General features: G+C 41.7%; 2 protein-coding genes across 2 annotated transcripts in view; both read right to left on the minus strand.

The window, feature by feature from the left end:
- Positions 1 to 3705, minus strand: part of LOC138978395 (uncharacterized) — a 5261-nt gene extending 1556 nt beyond the window's left edge. Inside the window, exon 1 of the mRNA XM_070351127.1 lies at positions 1 to 3705. This exon is cut by the window's left edge and continues 1556 nt beyond it. Within this exon, the coding sequence (XP_070207228.1) occupies positions 1 to 3083 (3083 nt within the window). The 5' untranslated portion in view covers positions 3084 to 3705.
- The window catches only part of LOC138978417 (cation-dependent mannose-6-phosphate receptor-like), a 44343-nt gene that overhangs the window by 18884 nt on the left and 1990 nt on the right, over positions 1 to 23469 (minus strand). The window lies entirely within an intron of this gene.

Consider the following 23469-nt stretch of genomic DNA (forward strand, 5'->3'; position numbering starts at 1 on the left):
AGATGGAAATACTGACAACACATATTTCCATCATCACTGTACAAGACCTGAAGGCTGCTGACACCCCAGAAAGCCTCGGAACCGTACGTGGTCAGTCGGTTGCTCCTCATGTTCAAGCTTGTTAGTTTGGACAGTGGACTCAGTGCCCTGTCGCTGATAGAGGTCACTTCTGTGTTGGTCAGGATTAGAGTTTCTAGATTGACGAGACCTGCCATTTTAAGAAAAGCAGCAAAAGTCAGGTCCAGATGTGAAACCAAGGGATTGTAAGACAGGTCAAGCCAGATGAGGCGGGAGAGGTCTGTCAGATTTAGCGACGACACACCTTTGAGCAGATTGTGGCTCAGGTCTAGAATCATCAGTTGTGTTGTGTCTCTCAGTGTCAAATTCCTCAGCTGACAGTTGGACAGGTTGAGAAACCTCAGGAATTCCATAACGTACAGATCTTCCCAAAACCCCTCCAAGATTTGTGCTCCGCTTAAATCAAGGTACCGCAACTTTGGATGTTGGAAGGGATTAAATGTAGCTTTGCAAGAGTAGGCAAAGCCTTCACACGTACAGTTTTCAGGACAGGGCAGATCACAGTAGCGTTCATCGTCCTTGTTGGGACATTCATACACACCGTTACACACCAAGTCAGGATGCAGACACAGTCCGAATTCATGGCAGCGGTAGTAACCCGGACAGGTCACGTTCTCCCAGGGGATGTCTTCGTCCTCGCCGTAAGGACAGTCCTTCTCGCCATTGTTGATCATGTAGGAAGGGATGCACAGCCCGCTCTGACATCTGAAGGTGGTGTCTGAACAATTTTCCGTGGCAGGTTTTAAATGGGACCAGCCCCATCCATCAAGAGACACCTCGGCAGGCATTTTTGTGTGTAGGGGAGGGTGCTGAACTTCTGCAGTCACCGGACAGTTGTCAAAGAACTGCTCAAATCCTTGAGGAACACACCCAATGCCTGGACAGAGAGCACCCACGTTACACGAGCTACAATAATCCTCATCACTTCCATCAAAACAGTCCGGAGCTCCGTCACATCGCCAAGATGACGTCACAAGTTGAAATGTCTGGCAAAGGAATGACGAGTTCTTCAAAGGCAGAAATCGCGGCTTTGTGCACGACGTTTCGTCACTCCCGTCAGCGCAGTCTTCCAGTCCGTCACAGACCTGAGTGTAGTGAACAGGGGGGCCGAAACGACATTGAAACAGGGGAAGGTTGTTCAGTGACAGCGTTGCTGTTAGGTGCTGATTGCCCCATGTGCATGCGTGAAACTGATGGACTATCGAACCGTCAGGACATGTCTTGGTGCGGATACTGTCGAGAGCTGAATTCATCGCTCCAGAGAAAGTGACTGGAGACACATTGGGTTTTGATGCGGAGATGAGGATGTTCTGTTTCATGCAGACATAGCCAGCTGGTGGCTCTGTGGAATAAACACAGGGTAGTGGCTCAAAGTAAGTGCAAGAGAACATTGTGAGCGCAGCACAGCCGAGTAAGGGGGCATCTCTCTGTATCTGTGGCTGGCCATAGGCTATGGGACCTCTCATCCCTCCCCATTGCCACGTGTACCTGTACAGGTGTTGCAGCTTCACAGTGGCAGGTTGGAACTTTGTTAGTCCCACGGCGACATCAAAAAACCCACTGCGTCTAACGATGTTGCGGACAATCTCCAGACCCTCATCGTCCGGTAGTATGGCGAGCTCGGCGTTGTGTTCCGACCTGCAATTCTCCTCTGCTGCGTAGGGCATGGTTGTGGGGATGTGTCCGATCAACTGTTCATCAACGGGGTCAAAAACGAACTTGAGGCACTTGTCTTTGTATGGCACCCAGTCTCCACAGCCGGTGTTTTGGTAGCTGCAGTTGACCTCGTCTTCTCCCTCAACACACTGTCTGAGTCCGTCACACAGAAACGCTTCTGGTACTTGTACACCTTCCCCCGTGCAGTTGTACATCGTAGCACTCTCTCTAGGGCCACTGTCATTGTCATAATCGTAATCATTTTCATAGTCGTAATCGTAGTCATTATCATAATCGTAATCATTATCATAATCGTAATCATTTTCTCTAGATGTACTCTCATTATCATAATCATAATCATAGTCGTAATCATAACCATAGTCGTACTCGTTGATCACTTGAGTCGGAAAGGAGTCCAGTGGATGAGCGTAGAAAGACAAGTTCAGCCGTGTCACACCCTTGTACCGATCTGTAACAGGCGTAATGATACGAATCACCAACTCACCAAGCCTCGTAAGAATAGGAGAATCAATGTCCCTGTTTTCAATAATGCTTGTCAAATGTTGGTCAGTAACTAACAGAGTTTCTCCAGAGTCCTCAAGATTGTTAATGTAAGCGAAACAGTAGTCGTGCATCTCCCACTCATGCAGGTTCAAGACGATTCCATAACCTTGCGGAACATTTATGGTCCACGTCACGTGGGATGCGCAGTCGTTCTTTGCGCGTGTCCATAACACGCGGCCCTTCATGCCTGACACGTGATAGACTGGTTCGCAATTCGTCTTGTTCTTTCCGTTGTTCTTCTTACCCTCACCATATGTGCTTGTCTCTATTCCTTTCTCTGGCATTTGAGGCTGACTCGAAGCATGAGAAAACTGGGTTAGGTCTGGCACGCTGCTTTCAGACAGATCAAGTGGATTAGCATTTGAAACTGTTTCTGCGGCGTTGGTTGATGTTGACGTCTCATCCTCACCAGAGAGCAAAGCATTGCGAGTAGAGTTAGAATGCGAAGCGAAGCTAGCATTGGCATCAGGAACAGTTGATGATTCTGGAGGCTTTGTAGCCGAGGACGATTTGGGAGACCTTTGTGAGGGTTGATTCTGGAGTGACGGTTGTCGAGGGGTTCCGCTTATAACACTCTCTGTGATTGGTCGGAGAGGTGTTGACATCCAGCCAGCAGTCTTGCTTGTGGCTTGGAGAGCTCGGGAAAATGCCGGAGTTGCGTGCGTGGTTGTCTTGTTGTTGAAGGAGGAAACAACAGACATCACCAAGATCAGCGTAAGACATAGAGAAGGCAAACCAAGGTTGACTCGTTTCTCTTGCAGACTGTGATGTCGCTTGCGTGCCATCTGGAAGTTATAAAGCTGTGTCAATAAATCGTGAAATTAGCAGTTGAATAGACAATTTGAGTACGTATTACAGTGGAACCCGCGGCTTATAAGAAAGTCGAGGGGAAACATTATTTGCTTTCTAATAGCCGAGTTTTTTTTAATCCAGAGACTCCGGATATAAGACATATTTAGGCAATTTCTTTCTCTTATCCAAGGACACTTTTTTCATCATATTTTTGGAAAGCATTGCATTTTATGCCCCAGGCAGTCGCGTCCCCTCAAAATACCTCACCCTCTCTCTCTCTCTCTCTCTCTCTCTCTCTTCTATCAACAATTTGTAGGTTTTTGCTTGCCTGCAGACAAATTTTTCAGTTGTTTATTTGCTTGCTCTTTCAGTTTACATTTAGTCAAGTTTTGACTAAATGTTTTAACATAGACTTGGAATCGAGACGATGGTAGTGTATACCTGTATACACACGTGTGAATTATTGTTATCTCATGCGTGGTCTCTCTCACGTATGAAGGATAACTCTTTTGTCGGATGGAATAAACATATATATGCAAGGCAAAACACTCAATTGCATTATGATAACGACTAGGAAGAGTTTGGTAGGTATGTTAAGATTGAGCTTTATTTCTGTGAGATGAACTGTACCTTTTTCTTTTCATGTGGGTGTCCTTAAGAGAATTGTATCCATTTTAACTTCAGAAGATGTAACAAAAGACCGGCGTCTTCAGTATGCTGATTGCTGCAAGCCATAAACATAACCAAACATACTGAACTCCAAAAGAAACGCAAGTGGAATTATTAGTTTGCATGGAATGAGTCGCATGTCACCTTTGCATTATTTTCATATATTTACATTGTCATAGAGAGTTTTTTTATGCTCTATCCAGTGGTGAAAACCGTTTTAGAAAAGAGCGAAAACTGTTTGAGTTATAAGCCTGTGACTAAGGTGACCCACACACTGTCACCAGACACTCCCCTGAATGCCTTCCAGCCGAGGCCAACCGCACCCCAGTTGGAGCAGGCCATCAGGCAAATCTGGACCACCATCAACATGGCCACTGTCAACCGCCTGGTGCGCTCCATGAGATGTCAGACCCTTGTCAACGCCAATGGGGGACACACGCGTTACTGAGCCTGGCGGTGAAAACTTTCTTTCGGTAACGTTTTTTTGTTAGTGACAATCAAAGAACATTGCCCCAAGATGCTTTGTACCAATTTTCGTGAAATTCGTTCGATTCCATCTCGTCAAAATGAAATGCCAAAGAATGAGATTAAATTTCTTGAAATTTCAACTTGCGTTTCTTTTGGAGTTCAGTGTAGTAAGTTGGTGCACTAACTGTTGGTCGTTGGCCCTTATGGTAGTGGTACGCTTGCGTGAAAGGTGGTGTGGGTGTGTGTGTGTTGGTGTTTTCACGTTCTCAAGTACAAACGGTTTATCTTACCTTTGAATCTGGTCGCTGTCAGATCTCTTCTCAGGTCTGTAAATCAGGTGTTACCGTGAAATAAAAGCCGGTGTAGTGCATAGAACCATTGCTAGACCCGGAGTGATTTGACAGCAGTTTAACCACGCCCAACCAAAATCAATTCTCCTCAATGTTCAAACCGAATTTGTCATTATTCCTTTCAAACTATAGATGTATATAGTTCTTTATACTTTGCTTGTCAGGTTTTGTGCGCGCGCGCATGTGTATGTGTGCGTGTGTGTGCGTGTGTGCGTGCGTGCGTGCGTATGTGCGCGCGCGTGTGTGTGTGTGTGTGTGGGGGGGGGTGAGTGAGTGTGTGTGCGTGCGTGCGTGTGTGTGTGTGCGTGTGTGTGTGTGTGATTGTATGTGTGTGTGTGTGTTTGCTTGTGTGTGTGTGTGTGTTGCCCAAGAAGAGAACTGAACGTAAATTCAATGGCAGAAGCGTTTAACTTTCATGAGATGCAGATAGGTCAGTTGTGACGTACTGTATGTCCGGATCAAATACTGTCTGAGGGGAACGCACACAAGTGATGGTGTGTTGAACATAGAGAGGAGAGGCAATTAGAATTGAAATTGCAGTCGTAAATACGAGAGAAAAAACTACCAAAACAGCGTAAACATTCATGCTCTCTCGCAAGGGTTTTACGCAGCAAAATATTTTATTCGCTTTGAGTCAAACCGGAACAGAACTGTAGAACTTCACTTCTGATAGAATTGACAGGGAAGTTATTACAACTGAACTTTGTGTCGTTTAAAATTATATCAGCACTGTACCTCATCGAAAGGAAGTTATGAAGTTTATCTGCAACACGCGTTTCTGACTTGGCATTCGCTTTCGATTTGTTAGCAATGAAGTATTCCCGGTTTGCCTCGACATAATTAAATGATAGTTCGGGATTAATTATTTGCAACTAAATTATTCAACTTTGGTGGATCCACTTTCTATGGCTTTGATGTTGGTTGCATTTTTAGTTAATACCGGTTGCAACAAAGTCAACAAAACGAACCGCTACATCCGTCCTATGTAATATCATGTCTATTTCTCTGCAGTTGTGATTTACAATGGCACAAGTGAATGAATACTACAAGTTAGTATCGACTGTTCATTGGCTCTATCGACGCCCGTTTTTAACCGCTTGCTTCCCTTTATATAATAAACCGTCCATAGATCGCCGTCCCCCCGAGCAAAATCCTTTGTGTGTCGTCGATAATTTAGGATTCTGGGTAGGGAAATCCTTTCATGCAATGACGTCAGCGCCTTTCGGCGATTGGTCAATGCATTTCGGAGCGGACAGACAACAACATAATGTCGGTCACGCTTGAAATTAACGCTACATGATATCAGTGCTTTCCAAACGTATACGAAGTGAACAGGATCCAATCAAAATATTCAAAAAGTTGCATCATTAGTTAAGTACTTCCGGCAGCGGACAATTTCACCAGAATGACCCATTCTATTTTTTTGTAAGATCGGCTTTTGTAAAATGTCCTATGAGTATCACCGCGACTACCATGTAATGGTGAGATCAAGAAAACGTACAAACACAAATACGAACGGGGAAACTCGGAAACCGACGAGTCGACACATGCTCGAAAAGCAACGTGGAATGTATGTTTGCAGTTCAACCTTCTATTTTCACGCCAAAGAATCGTGTGCTGGTTGTCAAGGTGGTAGAACGTTTGCTCCCAGTCCCGGCGGTCTCGAGTTCGATACCCGTAAATGCAATTTCTTAACACTTTTTTTTCTCAATTTTTCAACTTTTTTCTTTTTTTCTGAACCCTATATTCTTGCATTTTATTCTTTTGATTTATTCCAAATAAAAGGTTTTGAGTCGTGTGTTGAAAATCGAATATAGTGCGTAAGTTCCCTTTGAACAGCTTTCCCAGAATCTCGTATTCTATTTTTAGAATACTAAACCCCCAAGAAAAGGTCAAAGGGCATATATCACCGCGTGTCGACTGATAGTAATGATAGTTGAGCACTTCTACTTTAATGCACTTCTGACAATGGATAATGACAGGGAGTATACGTATGAGGCAGTCGTGTTTAAATAAAGGAGAGGATGCAGGGAAGAAAGAGAGAGAGAGAGAGTGTGTGTGTGTGTGTGTGTGTGTGTGTGTGTGTGTGTGTGTTCGTGAGTGTGTGCGCACGTGCGTGTGTGTGTGTGCTTGTGTGGGTGTACCGTGATTGTTTTTGTGTAGATATTTACATCATTTGGTTGACTCTTTGTATGCATGTGTGGGCGTGTATCACTTGATGGGCTGCCGTTTTGACCGCAACACCAGGATGAAATCCTATCCTTTAGTGATAAGATAGTCTGCAAAAATATTCTGTATTCCTTATTATCTCGTCTAAGCGGGAGCTCTGATTTAGAAGCCACAATGTTCAAAAGACATCACTGACATGACAATTCTGTCTCTTCACTTCAAAGGAACTGTAACAGAAAAAGACTGGCCCTAGAGTTCAGTTGATCTCGACGATCAAGTTACACCACTAGTCGAACAGTCACTGTAAGGTCACCATGAGCCAGGCTAAGCATGTTTTGATGTGATGGCCCGGTGGAAGGAAGCAGAAGAAGATCGTTTAAGGTAGCTGGTAGGTGAATGTACCGGTATGTACCTGGTAGGACGTTGACCCCAAGGTAAGGAGAATAGTGACCATGTGGGTGCCTCTTTAGTGTCTTGCACTCGTCCTGGACTTAACACATGAGTGGGATAGACAAGAGTTCACTGGCACAGACCTTGATGCAACATGAAACTCTAGAAAACCATGTCTGTCGGTTCACATTTCTCTTTAATTCCTGTTCTTGCTTCTCCTCACCTCGCCAACCGACCGAAGCCGGTGGACCAAGCCACAAGTACAATGCAGTCTACATCATTAGTTACATGCTTTATGATAATGAAAGAATACACAAGTCCGTCTTCTCTCGAGTTCTAGTAAGTTCTCCTCTGGACAGTCCTGCCAAAAATGTCAAACACTATGATGTACATAGAAATGGGTGGGGTCAAAGCCACCAATCAGAAGTTAATAGCTAACAAGACTGAAATCGCATCTCATTGGTCAAGCAAGTAACCAAATCACAATCTTACAAATACACATGGTTGAACCAAAGAGTGTATCCCTACGGAAAGACGGCCACTTGCAAAAGTGATGCGAAGAGCCGGCGCCGAATCTACAACAGCGTTACGGCTTGACCGAGGAAAACGTTGCCACCGAGCAAGGAGGAATAGAAGAGTGACGGACTGTTTTTGTTTTTGGCTACTTAGATAACTATCGAAAAGACTCTTTTATTAAATGTTTGTAAAGAAAACACACTGGTCGTACTGTTACCAGCATCTGAAAACTATTTCACAGGCGCTCATGCAGTATTTGAAGAGATACAGACAGAAATTAAGACACTGAATACATGAAGACAGAAACTCACAGACTTATCTTCATATATTTGCTTTATGAACATATTATTAGTGAATCTATTGAAAGTAATGTGATTTGTCAGTTCTCTACACATTCTTTACAGCAATGAAAATCAGTTCTCTCTCTCTCTCTTATAAACATAACATATATTTCTGTGTTATATATAGTGTTCAAACATTGCTAAAACAAAATCTAAATGCATCTTGAAATGTCTTATTGGTTGCTTGACATTTATTTCTGTCATTTATACTGTATTTAACTTCTATTTAACTTTATTTATTCTTGTAATGGCATTACCTCTCAATGAGCGAGGGCCGGATGAAAAAAACACGCCATGTATACTTTGCTTATTCCGTCATCCTCAAAAAATAATTTAAAATTTCAAAATTAAATTTCGCTTCAAAAATTAATTTCATACAGTATTCAATTTAATTAATTTAATTTTCTCTCCCTCTCTCTCTCTCTGTCGGTTGTCTGTCTGTCTGTCTCTCTCTGTCGGTCGTCTCTCTCTCTCTCTCTCTCTCTCTCTCTCTCTCTCTCTCGCTAATGCGGAGTTCCTCAAGGTTCTATTTTGGGGCCCTTATTATTTTGCATTTTTATCAACGACCTGCCCTTGCATATAAAAAATAACAATGTGTCTTGTGAGCTCTTTGCCGATGACAGTTCCCTTCACTCGTCCTCAAAAACGTTAAATCAGGTGCAATGCGATCTTCAACAGGGAATAAATGATGTTTTTAAATGGTGCGTTCAAAATAAAATGACATTACACCCTAAGAAATCAAATAGTATGGTCATAACATCCAGACAGAAACACCAGAGAGCACCCCTTATTCTTAACCTTAAGCTGAACACTGATCCCATAGAGCAGGTTAAATCACACAAGGTATTAGGAATCGTAGTTGACCAGGAGCTTCGGTGGAATGTACATATCAATATTTGAAAAAAGCTCTCCAAAAATCTGTATCTTTTATCCAGATTAAAACCCTTTGTAGAAGCGGAAGGTCTAAAAATGTTTTTTGTGGCACACTGCCAATCTTTTATCAATTATGCTTCTATTGTATGGTGCGGTGCGAGCGAAAATCTGCTTAAAAAATTAAATTCCCTGCACAGAAGAGGGGCAAAGCTAATTGTTACTAACCCGTATCTGTCAACGTCAGAAAAGCTTAAAGCTGCTAGTTTACTTTCACTGCAGGAGCAGTTTGACTATAACATTGCAGTGTTAATGTACAAGGCACTCCATGGGCTGCGCTAGCACCACCATACTTGAATGCATTCATAACCGAGGCTCCTGAGAGATACGGATCAGATAAATATCTACTACCAAGGACCCATGTAGATCTATATAAAACTAATTTTGCCTTTGCTGGGCCGTCAAGGTGGAACTCTCTTCCTTCGAATGTTAAAACTAGCAAATCTGTAAATATTTTTAAATCTTCTTTAAAAAAACATCTAAACTGTTCTCTGTAAGTACACACCCGCGGTAACATAATCATGTGAATCTTACAGTTCTGTCTAATGTATACTATATTAATATTACTATATAATTATTTTCACGTCATATTACATACTCATAGCATATAGTATTGATATTGTTTTACTTCGTATATTAGATTTTGTGTTTTGTGTGGCCGTGGTGCTTATGCTTATTTACTGTACATTTACATGTTATGCCTATATGAATTCATTATATGTTGTTTATATGCGTGCGGATGTGTTAGTGTGAATGTAAAGGGCACGTTGTAAGATTAGGCCCTTGGCTTAAAATGTTTACCCTTTATGTCAATAAAATGTTCTAAGTCTAAGTCTAAGTCTCTCTCTCTGACTATAAACTTTTAAACATTCTTCCTCCTAAATCAAAACTCATGTACAATAAAGGCGTTTTGATGCATAAACTCATAATTGGAAGAGCGCCTGCACCTCTTTCTTATCAATTCACTTCCCACAATTTAAGAGACCCGACAAAAATGTATGCTCCTTGGCCTCGTACAGATCTTTTTAAGTCCAGCCTACTCTTTTCGGGGACTAATCTTTGGAATTCACTTCCAAGCGGTCTCAAACATTCTGTCAATGCCAAGACTTTTAAAGACAGATATTTCTCATTCCTTTTACATGGCACATTTCGTTCTCACTTAGCCTGAACATGTTTATATTGTTGATGCCTTATTTGTACCTTTTACACGTTTCAGTAGATAAATGTACCTAATTAATTTCATAACATGACTTATGTAATGATGCTACATTGCTATTACTTGCAACGTAGTTGCTTCATTGACTCCTCAGTTTCACTGATTTTTTCTTCCCTCAAAGTTTCACACGTTTTTTTGTTGCTTGAAACAGTTTTCATTATACCTTTGACAATATGTCATGTTCGTTTGTATGTATATTTTTGTTTGTTTGTTTAGTCTGTTAATCGTTTGCTTGTTTGTCGTTTGTTTTTATTACTTCTTTAATTGATATTCCAACATTTTTAAAACGGGCGGGGATGTAGCTCAGTCGGTAGCGCGCTGGATTTGTATCCAGTTGGCCGCTATCAGCGTGAGTTCGTCCCCACGTTCGGCGAGAGATTTATTTCTCAGAGTCAACTTTGTGTGCAGACTCTCCTCGGTGTCCGAACACCCCCGTGTGTACACGCAAGCAGAAGACCAAGTGCGCACGAAAAAGATCCTGTAATCCATGTCAGAGTTCGGTGGGTTATAGAAACACGAAAATACCCAGCATGCTTCCTCCGAAAACGGTCATACACGTAAAAACCGTGGGAGTTTCAGCCCATGAACGAACAAACAAAAACAAACAAAACGTATTATCATTAGATTAAACCCTCTCATGGGCGAGGGCTGGATGTAAAAAAGCACCTGTTTGCTTATGCCATTACCCTCGTTAATAAAGAATTTGTCATTCTCTCTCTCTCTCTCTCTCTCTCTCTCTCTCTCTCTCTCTCTCTCTCTCTCTCTCTCTCTCTCTCTCTCTCTCTTTCAATCTATCTCTGTGTGTCTAGTTCTGTTTGTTTGTCTTCTTTCATTTTGTTGTCTCCGTCTCTCAGTGTTAACCTCTTGCTCAAAACCACAACGAAATTGCGCTGGTTTGGTGTGACAAAGACAAACCGTATACCTCTAACATTCATTTATACATTTCAATTATAGATTTAATAATTGATAAAATAAGGCGAACAGTACATCCCCATGAAAAGACAAAATACGGAATCTTTTTTTTTACGAGAATGATAACCATTAGAAGCTGCACATTAGTTAGCTTTTGCCTTGCTTGCCAATGCTTCTGAGGTGCCAGTGAGAAAGTTTTAGTCGGTCAGTGGAGGGACGGCTAGCTGGAATGCGTGAAGGTCTGGCATCACTTTTAGGCCGAAGTGAACCCTCTTTACTTGGGGATCTTTGGTTGAACACGCAACCTGAAAGAGAAAAGCAACATTTTAACACCCTCTTAACGAGGATTTGATCGGAGCGCAGTAATCAACAACACAAGAACATCATCCGGGAAGCTGCACTCGGCACAGCCATAAAGTTGCGTAACTGACCAGCTGCAGGCCCGAGGTTTCTCCCTAGGAGGGGCAGCTTAAGTTCAAAGGACCAAAGGCTAGGCTAAAGTGGATGGACACAGACAGCTAAGCTCATTTGCGACCTACATGTGTTTGGACATGTGCATCTAAAAATGTAATTGAGAACAGATAATGAAAGGAGACGAAAACATAAAGCGATCGGTAAAACGTATCACAGAAAACAAATGACATAAAAAACACACATCATGATGAAATAGTAGCCAATTTTGCACTTGGCCACAATAATATCAAATATTTTTAATTGTCCATCTTTCTGACCGTGTAAAGTTGTAATTTTGAAAATTAAACAACCTAATACTTACTATCGCGGGACACAACGAACTTGGTACAAAGCTGTACAGTGATTGTAACTGGACTGGTAGAGTCACAATTAAATTTGTACTGAGGCACGTAAACACATTCACGAAAAAGACGTACGTAAAGCACAATGAGCCTAGACTTAGCTTTACTTTCTTTATTTGGTGTTTAACGTCGTTTTCAACCACGAAGGTTATATCGCGACGAGGGAAAGGGGGGAGATGGGATAGGGGAAAGGGGGGGGAGATGGGATAGAGCCACTTGTTAAGTGTTTCTTGTTCACAAAAGCACTAATCAAAAAATTGCTCCAGGGGCTTGCAACGTAGTACAATATATGACCTTACTGGGAGAATGCAAGTTTCCAGTACAAAGGACTAAACATTTCATACATACTGCTTGACTAAAATCTTTACAAACATTGACTATATTCTATACAAGAACCACTAAACAAGGGTAAAAGGAGAAACATAATCCGTTAGTCGCCTCTTACGACATGCGGGGTGCAGAGAAATAAGGATGTGGAAAAGAAGACTTTTGGTAAGTGAAATAAAGGTGATGGATCCAGTCAGATAGAAATAAGACAACAAGAAAAGAATTGGAAATCTGCAGGGAATAGTAGGGAGAGTTTTCTTGGAAGGAAATATAGGTGAAAGGACTGGTAAGGCAGAAATAAGACAAAAGAAGAGAAGTAAAGGGGTGGGGTAGCTCTGTGGAAACACTCCCGCCGCGTGAAGGCGACCCCATGGGAGCCCTAGACTTAGCTAGGCTAGAGATGTGGGAGATGGATGGTCATAAGGCCTAACCAAAAAAGTCCCAGTGACGGTTTGTTTGTTTGTTTATTTGTTGCTTAACGTCCAGCCGACTACGCAGAGCCATATCAGGACGAGGAAGGGGGGGATGAAGGGGGCCACTTGTCAAGCGATTCCTGTTTACAAATGCACTAACCCATTACTTGTGTCCCAGCAGGCTTTAGTAAAACTAAATTAATACCTACTGGAAGATCCCAGTGACGGTAACCCGACTGCCAACTGTATAACTTTTTTGTTTCTGGCACACAGAAAAAAGTACAAGCGAAGAGTATTACAGAAGAGAAACTTGGTGTACATATGAGCTTTTGGGAAACCGTTAACGCTACTTGCGTGATCTGATGAAAATAGAATGGGTAGACCAACATACCCCATTTTGGGTTACTATTTTGGGACATGTTTCCGAACCAAACCCTTTTTATTTTCTTCTTTTTGGGGACTCAAACTTGGGTTTATCAGGCATGGGAATTAAAAATTGTAAAAAAGGCTGAAAATTTGTAAGTAACAACAAAGTCGACGGCGTGAAGCACCTAGCCTTACTAGGGGGGTCCGGGGGCATGCCCCCCGGAAATGTTTTTCCCTCCAAAGAACCCAAATGGTGCAATTTGGTGTCATCTTAGCTCCAAGTTTGCCATTTAATTCAGTTTTTAGAACCATTTTTGCCTCCCCCATTTTTTTTTGGCGGAAACTTCTGCTTTTTCGGCAGAACAAAAAAACAATTTGGCGAAAATTTGCCTTTCGGCGGACAATTTTACTTTACTTTATTTGGTGTTTAACGTCGTTTTCAACCGTTCAAGGTTATATCGCGACGGGGAAAGGGGGGAGAAGGAATAGAGCCACTTGTTAATTGTTTCTTCTTCACAAAAGCACTAATCAAAAATTTGCTCCAGGGGCTTGCAACGTAGTACAATATATTACCTTACTCGGAGAATGCAAGTTTCCAGTACAAAGGACTTAACATTTCTTACATACTGCTTGACTAAAATCTTTACAAACATTGACTATATTCTATACAAGAAACACTTAACAAGGGTAAAAGGAGAAACAGAATCCGTTAGTCGCCTCTTACGACATGCTGGGGAGCATCGGGCAAATTCTTCCCCCTAACCCGCGGGGGGTGGCGGACAATTCCCATGCCTGGTTTATAGGAGCGACTGGGAAAGAACTCAAAGAAAGGGTCGCCGGGTCTTTAATATTCCATATACAAATTTGATGCAAAAAATGGCCAACTGGGTGGCACCAAAACGCCTGTTCGGATTTGCTAAAATCACAAACAAATCTCTATTGCAACCAGTCTGACACAGCCCTTGGTTGGTTCACACCCAGTTGGGCCCTATCTCGTGCACACTGTCCCTGGTACATGTAGCTCCAAAGGGGTATATGACAAACATGATTTTTTCAATCATCATTTTCCGCAGACAGACACGAGGTCGACTCACAGACACAACAGAGATGAATTTCATTTTATCATCATTAATATTTTATTTTGTTTTACTCTCAATGTAATGTAAGGAGTGTAGACGTTTACGAATGCAAACCAACAGCAGGACAATTACCAATGGCTTACATGCTAAATATGGCTTTTTGAATTCTTGTTCTTGTAGGTGTTTTCCTCAGCATTGAGGTGTTTGAAACTTTTTTGAAACTATATCTTGAAAAGTACTTAATTATGCATAGTTTCTGTCAAATACTTAACACACAGAAAAACCTGTCAACGAGAGCAAACGGTTGATGTAACACATACAAAAACCTGTCAACAAGAGCAAACGGTGGATGTAACGCACAGAAAAACATGCCAACCAGAGCAAACGGTTGATGTAAGTTGTAACACACAGAAAAACCTGTCAACGAGAGCAACGGTTGATGTAACACACAGAAAAACCTGTCAACAACAAGCAAACAGGTGGTGTAAGCATAGCAAAGAAATGGCTGCATGGTATTGGCAGAAATTGCTCAGCTCAAGGTTACAATTTGCCAGGTGAAGAAGGGGGCCATAGGACAGATATATTTTATCGTTGCTTGCGCACACATGCATCCACACACACACAAATGCACATGACAGGACTTTACCAACACACATACATACATTCACTCGTGTCCACACAATGCCATGGCTGCATGTAAGCTCTCTGTACCAGTACAAACTGGACAAAATAGAACACCACTTTTCACTAATGAACAATTAATAAGAACACTATCTTATTGAATATTCAAACTTTGTTAGGTCATAAGGGCAGTCCTTCCCCATAAAAAGTTTTTTTTTTTACAAGGGATAGAACTATTCTTACACTTAGTCGGTGGCAAGTCAAATCAAATCAAAACCGTTGCCCTTGTGAACAGCACAAACGTGCAAACTAGTTTTAAGCGGCGATTCTCGCCAGACTGTACCATTCGGGATTGTCCGGTCATCTTCGTTGTTTTCCGGAGAAGGGAAGTAACTACATTAGTGTGGGTTGTCTAGAGCTAACCAATCAGTAAGCGAAATAAGAAAATTCTATGCAAAATCGTTGACAAGTCACGGCCAAGTTGAGCAGTGCTCAACTGAGTTTTGGAGTCGCTGCTGAATCTGGCCTAAATCATCCCTAAATCGATGGGGCGGTTCACATGGCAGACTTTTCGCTGACTTGGCCTCGACGACTCGGGAAAGATTTTCAAACGAATAAAGCTGGTTGCAAGTCTGCCATGTGAACAGCACTTTAGGACACATGCCGAACATCAAGCAAGTGTGCCATGTGAACAGCACTTTAGGACACATGCCGAACATCAAGCAAGTGTGCCATGTGAACAGCACTTTAGGACACATGCCGAACATCAAGCAAGTGTGCCATGTGAACAGCACTTTAGGACACATACTGAACATCAAGCAAGTGTGCCATGTGAACAGCACTTTAGGACACATGCCGAACATCAAGCAAGTCTGCCATGTGAACAGCACTTTAGGACACATGCCGAACATCAAGCAAGTGTGCCATGTGAACAGCACTTTAGGACACATGCCGAACATCAAGCAAGTCTGCCATGTGAACAGCACTTTAGGACACATGCCGAACATCAAGCAAGTGTGCCATGTGAACAGCACTTTAGGACACATGCCGAACATCAAGCAAGTGTGCCATGTGAACAGCACTTTAGGACACATGCCGAACATCAAGCAAGTGTGCCATGTGAACAGCACTTTAGGACACATGCCGAACATCAAGCAAGTGTGCCATGTGAACAGCACTTTAGGACACATGCCGAACATCAAGCAAGTGTGCCATGTGAACAGCACTTTAGGACACATGCCGAACATCAAGCAAGTGTGCCATGTGAACAGCACTTTAGGACACATGCCGAACATCAAGCAAGTGTGCCATGTGAACAGCACTTTAGGACACATGCCGAACATCAAGCAAGTGTGCCATGTGAACAGCACTTTAGGACACATGCCGAACATCAAGCAAGTGTGCCATGTGAACAGCACTTTAGGACACATGCCGAACATCAAGCAAGTGTGCCATGTGAACAGCACTTTAGGACACATGCCGAACATCAAGCAAGTGTGCCATGTGAACAGCACTTTAGGACACATGCCGAACATCAAGCAAGTCTGCCATGTGAACAGCACTTTAGGACACATGCTGAACATCAAGCAAGTGTGCCATGTGAACAGCACTTTAGGACACATGCCGAACATCAAGCAAGTGTGCCATGTGAACAGCACTTTAGGACACATGCCGAACATCAAGCAAGTCTGCCATGTGAACAGCACTTTAGGACACATGCCGAACATCAACCACCCAACTGCTTCCTGTGCAGAGTTGACATTTTTTTCGCTAAAATAACTCTTAAACCCGACACTTCGCCTCGTGTGAGGTCCACCGTCCCACTGAGTGAATCTCAAACGATCACTCTTTTTTCAGTATTTGACGTCCCTTCCACAGGGTTAAATCAGGACAATGCCCGAAATAATTTGCCACAACTTTTAACACCGGAAGAACTATGCTTTCAAAAGCAGACGGGCCCCCCAAAAGCGGTGTATGGCTGCCTGAATGGCGGGGAAAAAACGGCCACACAGAGGTACCTGTGATGAAAGGACACCCTCGGGACCAGCCAAAAGTATCTTTACATTGCAGGTGGCCTGTCATGACAGGTTAACTTTGGTAGAGATAGCAGACAAAGTGACCTCAGAAGGTGTCCTTTTAAGGGGAGGTGTCCTCTCATCGGAGGGGCAATACATCGCAGGTACAACTGCACATGTCAAAAATCCACTCATGAAAAAACATGAGTGAACCTGGGAGTTTCAGCTCATGAAAGTAAGAAAACAATGTACGTTACACTTTCAAGATGGATCCGATGCTGAGTGAGGATCCTGCGGATGACGACTTGTCGCAGATCACCGGGTGGGCCAGTTCAAAGAGATAGTAGCAGTTGCTGTCCTTCCCCATCTGCTCTTCTAGCAACTTCATGCCAGGGTCATTCTGCACACAGTTATACACATAATATAGCCCAATAACGCAGAGCAGTCAAAACATTTTTTTTTTTTATTGCAATTAAATGGTCAGACAGAAACTGATCAACAACAAAAAACTCAACCGTTGTGTATCACAGGATGCTGATTTCATTTCCAATAGTTTGAGAATTTGTCCAGTAAAATACTGAAAATGACAAGGTAACATGATTTTTGGCAAATTTCAACAGGGACAGACACAGGGAACATCCAGAAACCATCCAATGAACTGACTCACATCCGTGGCGGAAGGATCGCACGTGAAGAGAATGGTTGCCCTCCGATTCTCCCCTTTGCAATGAGAGTTGTACGGGTCTCCTTTTTCATACTGCAGCAAAATCCAATTAGCTGAAAATGTCAAATTAAACACATGTACAAAAACATCAATTGTACCAGACAAATGCAATGAACTATCAGTATTACAAATATTGATTCACAGTCACTCACAAGAACTGTTTCAATTAACGAAATCACAGTGAACCAGTCAAACATTTTCAAAAATGTATTACATGAATCGCTCCTGATAGTGATAGCGTGCTGCTCCACATAAATGATAAACACAATCACTTAATACACACCTTCATATTAATGGTATACCAATACAATGATACAGTCCTGATTTTTTTCAATTTTTGTTTTGACTTAAAACCTTAAAATGGGGATTCCAGTCTGCGTTATTATTCACACTAAATAATCACATTCAATCAAGCAACGAATCTCGGGTAAAACGGACTTACTTCCTGCCATGATGCTGCTCTCGGTATATTTTCCAACCACATGAGTCGTACGCTTAGGATTGCCATCTTTCCCAGTCACAATCTCAGTCTGGGTGACGCCAACCCCTTCATCAGCATCTGGCACACCTTTGCATATTCCCACCTGATATTGGTACTTGCCACTTGGATCTTTTGGATCTTGTGCTGAGTATCTGCAGTGTGAATTGGTGAATTATAATCAATACATCATAATTGCAGAACAATGATGACTGTACGTGAGAGTGAGATATAAAAAGACCACAAAATACTGTACTCACGTTTACCAACGACAATACAAAGTATTTTTGGGGTCTTTTTATATCATCATTACCAAACCAATTACACTACATTCACACTGAATGAACAAGAACATTCAATTGATCTTCCAGTCATATCATTATGGGGAGTCAGTTGGTTGGGGTCCAGGGAAGTTGGGGTGTTTGTGAGTGGAGGGGTCGGGGTTACTGAGTTGGTGGTTGGGGGTTATGGAGGTTGTCCATGAGAACAATTCTTCTTCTTCTTCTTCGTTCATGGGCTTAGACTCCCACGTTCACTCATGTTTTTAGCACAAGTGGATTTTTACGTGTATGACCGTTTTTACCCCGCCATTCAGGCAGCATACGCCGATTTCGGAGGAGGCATGCTGGGTATTTTCGTGTTTCTAATATAACCCACCGAACTCCGACATGGATTACACGATCTTTTTCGTGCGCACTTGGTCCTGTGCTTGTGTGTACACACGAAGGGGGTTAGTCACTAGCAGGTCTGCACATAAGTTAACCTAGGAGATCGGAAAAATCTCCACTCTTATTAACCCACCAGGCGGCAGCGAGTGGGATTCGAACTCACGACCTCCCGATTAGGAGGCTGATGTCTTACCACCTCGCCCATTAGAACAATTAACACCTGACATAAAAATTAATTACTACAATCTAGATCAATTCAAGAAAGGTTATCTTTATCACTCAGTCATTGTTGTGGAGCAGTTGTAATTTGAGTGTTTTAAAAATTCCATTTCCCTTAAAAGTACAGAAGCAGCACAGCAATTTTTATCACAAAAATGTTGTTTGAGTCAATGGCATTTGTGTAACCTATGCAGCAGTACGCTGCCTTCCTGAAATTATAACCCTTTTGACTCGAATGTGAGCTGGTACTAATGTGCCATGATATGACATGTTACTTCTAGAAGTATCAGTATCACCTAGTATTAATGTTCTTTTGAACCTTTTTTTAATTCTATTCCACAAAATAGGAAAGGAAAAGAGAATTTGAACCCACACATGTTCACATTGGACCATACAAAAGAAGAAACACAGAAGTACACATCTAAATCGTTGCAGACATCCGGCGTTAACAATAACATCTTGCATGAACACTATTAATTCAAAGAACGTATTCAATTCGTCATTTTATATATATATATATATATATATATATTGTATTAAATCTTGCAGGAACACTAAATTCAAACTCAAAGATGAAAGAATGTGTTGAATTAATTGCATCAAAAAAATTCATTTGCAAGAGCTTTACATTCCCTTGGCAGAACATTAGATTAATTATTGCTACTCACTGATGTGGGTCACAATTCACGTCACCAAATCACAAGGGTTATGACCTGAGGGTAGGGTGCTAGATCAGTAGTAGTAGTAGTAGTGTTTCGATTGAACTGCTTTTTCAATTTTTATTAAAAAAAGGATCAAATGTGAGTCTGCAAACTATTTATTTTCAGAGGTTTCGCGCTGGAGCTGCTTGTTTATTTGCCCACCAATCTCTTTCATTTGAGAACACGGAACAAAGTAACAGCTCTTGCTAAAGAAAAGTTGTAGATTTCTGAACTAAAGTCAGATGTGCATGTGCCGTCATACCTTGATGGAAAGCACGACCAGTGGCAAAAGTGTAACTGGTAATGTTAATCTTTAGCGTGTTAAATTCATAGCTCAGAATTCAGTCGCATTCTTTACTTATTTTTAATACAGGTCCCTGTAATCAAGCCAAAGAGGACTTGTCATGAAATTAATTGATGGATTTAGCTACAAAGTTAAGCATAATTAATTAATTTGGTTGTTTCATGGACGAAAATGACGCGAAAATTATTTACATCACTTACACAACAGTTGCCTCCCCTGTCGGCTTACACGGATAATTTCTTCTTTGACGCATGTAAACAAAATGCATATAGTAGTTCATTCCACAACTTCAAATGGATCTAAAATGACTTGTTATGCTTTCAAGTGCAGGTTCTGCAAATTTGGAGGCTTACAGGCACACTCAGCTTTCCGTAAACCACCAGTTTCTGGTCACAGACTCTGTCAGGCTTTTACACACAGTACAAACACCCTTTCATTTAAATACTTACCGCTTGAGAACATCCTAGGTGCCCTCTGTAAAGAGCGAGCATTTTTCAAAGAATTCATTTTTGCGTGGCCAGCCTGATTGTCTAGTACCACAACCGGACGCTTCGTTTTAACGCTACAACTAACTTTTAAAATCTAAATAATAAATTGACAGCTTGTAACACAAACATTCTTAAATCATATAAGATTTCTTTTTTCATCAAGACAAGACTCAGTACAACTCAAAGTTTTGAAAGTTGTAAAAAAGGGAGCCCAGAAGCAGCTGCTAGGTCACGCAAGGTCGTGTTGCAGACACATTTTCTGCATTGCGCTTGCTCCTTTGAAGCCAACCGCTGCCGATAAGTACGTGTGACTCACAGTCGGTTTTTTGCATTTTTTTTAGATTCAGAGGTACAAAACTACAATACAGCGAGTCACAAACTGACGACGAAATTGTGAAAAAAAAGGAAAGTGTGTGACACGGGTCCACAATGGCTCAGAGGTAAAATAAACCACGAAATCTGGTGTGTGGTTTACGCAAGCTAAATAGCCATTAAAACGAACTGTGTTATTTAATGCTGTTAAAATTTATGCTATTGCAAGTGTGTTCCATAAGGTTAGAACTGCTTTTTCCAGAACTCAGTACAGAGGTGGATCATTCCTACCGAGGGACTGGAACCACCTTCCCAGTGAAACTGTAGAGGCAGCAACAGTTGACGCTTTTAATGTCATGAGCCTCCGCAAATTAAGTTGCAGTTCCTGACAAAACTAGGCCCTTACAGGGATGTTGCCAGACATTTTCATGTTGGGACATTTGGCCGAAACTGTCAGAAAGCTTTAGGACATCTTGGAAAATGTTCGGCTATTATTTTGGCTCATACAAAGTCACCGCAACATTGTCATTGAAGCACAAGACTCAAGAGGGGAACACCAATACATACAATCATTGTCTTAGGAACACAGATTACAGGGGCGGAGCAGTTAAGCCAGAGCCAGAGGGGGGGGGGGGGGGGGGGGGGGGTACAACCTGGGGTCCAGAGTCCCGTTGGGGGGTCTGGGGGGCAAAGATCCCCTGAAGCTGAAGAATGTTAGCTATTTTATAAACATTTGTGGCTTATCCTTGATTTTAAACATGATCAACTGGTGTCAGCAGCCACTCATTATTTCTTTTAACGTTAGTATTAAATAATGGCAATTTATCTTCACTGATATCGCTCTCGACATCATATATATGGGCCAAAGTCAAAAGGTGCCAAATGGAACACTATATTTTCATTTTATGTTTTATACTTGTTTTTTTGCATTTTTGACACTATTAATTAATGTACTTTTAATGTTTTTTAAAACTAACCCTGCAGTTTTTCAACCAACTGAATAAATTTGTGTTTTGTGTCCTGCTCTGAAATCTGTTTCTCGTGACATACAACATCTTCAGTGCTGTTTTTTGTTACCTTAAATGCCAATTTCAAGATGGAAATATATCTTTTTGTACACAATCCAACACACTCTTTTGAATTATGGTCAAAAGAAATGTTCAAATGCAGTGATGTACATTTTAGTCGGTCTCCGGTCTCTGACCGATCCAATTTCCCCAGGACCTATAGCTTTAACCCCAGCAGGACACAGGTCCGATTAACCTACAGAAGAAGTGGTCAAGGGTAGGATCGTTTTTGACAATGAAGCGGACATGCGGACTGTTCAATTTTCAAGACTGAGGAAAGCTTGTTTCGGTTTTGCCAAGCGAAAGTAAACACTGCGTGAGGAAAGCTGGTTTCGGTTTTGCCAAGCGAAAGTATGCACTGCGTGTGACCAGTTTGTTGAGTGAACGAGGCACCATATGGGATCTGATTCTTTGAATTAATTTATCCTCAAGTTGGATCAAGAAGAAAAAAAGAAAACCGAACCCATATGGTGCCTCGAGTGCATTCATTGGCTCAGCAATAAATCGTTGAGAGAGGATTCAGTGCACAGAACTTGGTGTGTACAGCTCGAAGAAACCGATTGTGTGTCAAAACCCAGGACATGATCCTCAAAGCAAAACTTGAGGGACCTGCAGAACGGTCAGATGCCTACCTAAAAAACATTGTCGACAGATGGGCAGTGAAAAAAACCCGACAACTGTTCAAATAACTTTGAAATGTGATTCAATCCTTTGAGTATCTAGTCATGACAGTCGCGGAGGGTGGAAGAATTTAAACTGAAAAATCTTTTTAAATGCGGTTTTACGAGTCGTGTTTTTGTCCTATTGAAATTGCAATCTCAGGACACTGTCCTATTGATTTTCAGTCTTCAGGACAATTGTCCTAAAGGCTGCTAGAAAAATGTACATCACTGCAAATGTAATATATTTTAAGCATGGCCATCATGAAAATGTCACGTCACGAGAAACAGATTTTTGGATTATCTGCAAATCTTCCTAGAAAAAACAACAAAGACTTTTCAGACAAACCATGTAGCATTTGTTTTCTAACATTTATTTAACTTGTGTAAAGAAACAAGAAAATCCTGAAGTAAATTTTTGCATGAAAAACAACACTTTTCCAGTTTCTTGTGACAAGTCAGTGTGACGGAAGAGATTGTAGAATGAAAAAAAAACCCATCAACAGAAACATTTATTCATATTTCAATAAAGTATCTTGACTTATGTATTTATTTTCTTTAAAACATAGAAACAGTGTGTTTTCTACGTCTCTTGTGACAGTTCCGTCACTATGACTCTCATAGCGTTTCTGTCACAACAACTAAGTTTGTGTCGTTTGAATGAAATAACATTCTGAGTCAAAATCGAAAGTTAGTTGTGTGCTTCTGTTCCGTAAAACTTCGTTAAAATAACATTACAAAGAAGAATAAGCACTCAGTTTTTCTTAGAAGGATGTTCTTTCATGTCTCTCGTTATTTTTGGACCCCGCGTTGTTTCCTGTGACGTGTAAAAAAGCGTGTGACGGATTCAGAAAACTTATCCGGTCGCAAGGACGCCATGCGTTCGAATGTGCCAGAAACTCGTATGTCGCTCAGACCACTTTGCGGATGTCGTAAAAGCAGCTGCCGTTAATCGAGATCGAAAGTAAGGTGCCGAAAATCGCGTGCTGTCTCTCGTGACGTTTGTGACAGATTTTTTGCAAGGTGTCAAAACTCGTTTTAATTTTGGTACCATGCTATTTTTTGAACTTTTAATATGTAGCCTACATTGATAACGTTTTGTTGACCCCAAAACGATGGCTCTTTCTTTTCATTTTCTTTATGCAAAAAAGCAAAGAAAGAG

Source organism: Littorina saxatilis, linkage group LG10, assembly GCF_037325665.1.
Source record: "Littorina saxatilis isolate snail1 linkage group LG10, US_GU_Lsax_2.0, whole genome shotgun sequence".
NCBI lineage: Eukaryota > Metazoa > Mollusca > Gastropoda > Littorinimorpha > Littorinidae > Littorina > Littorina saxatilis.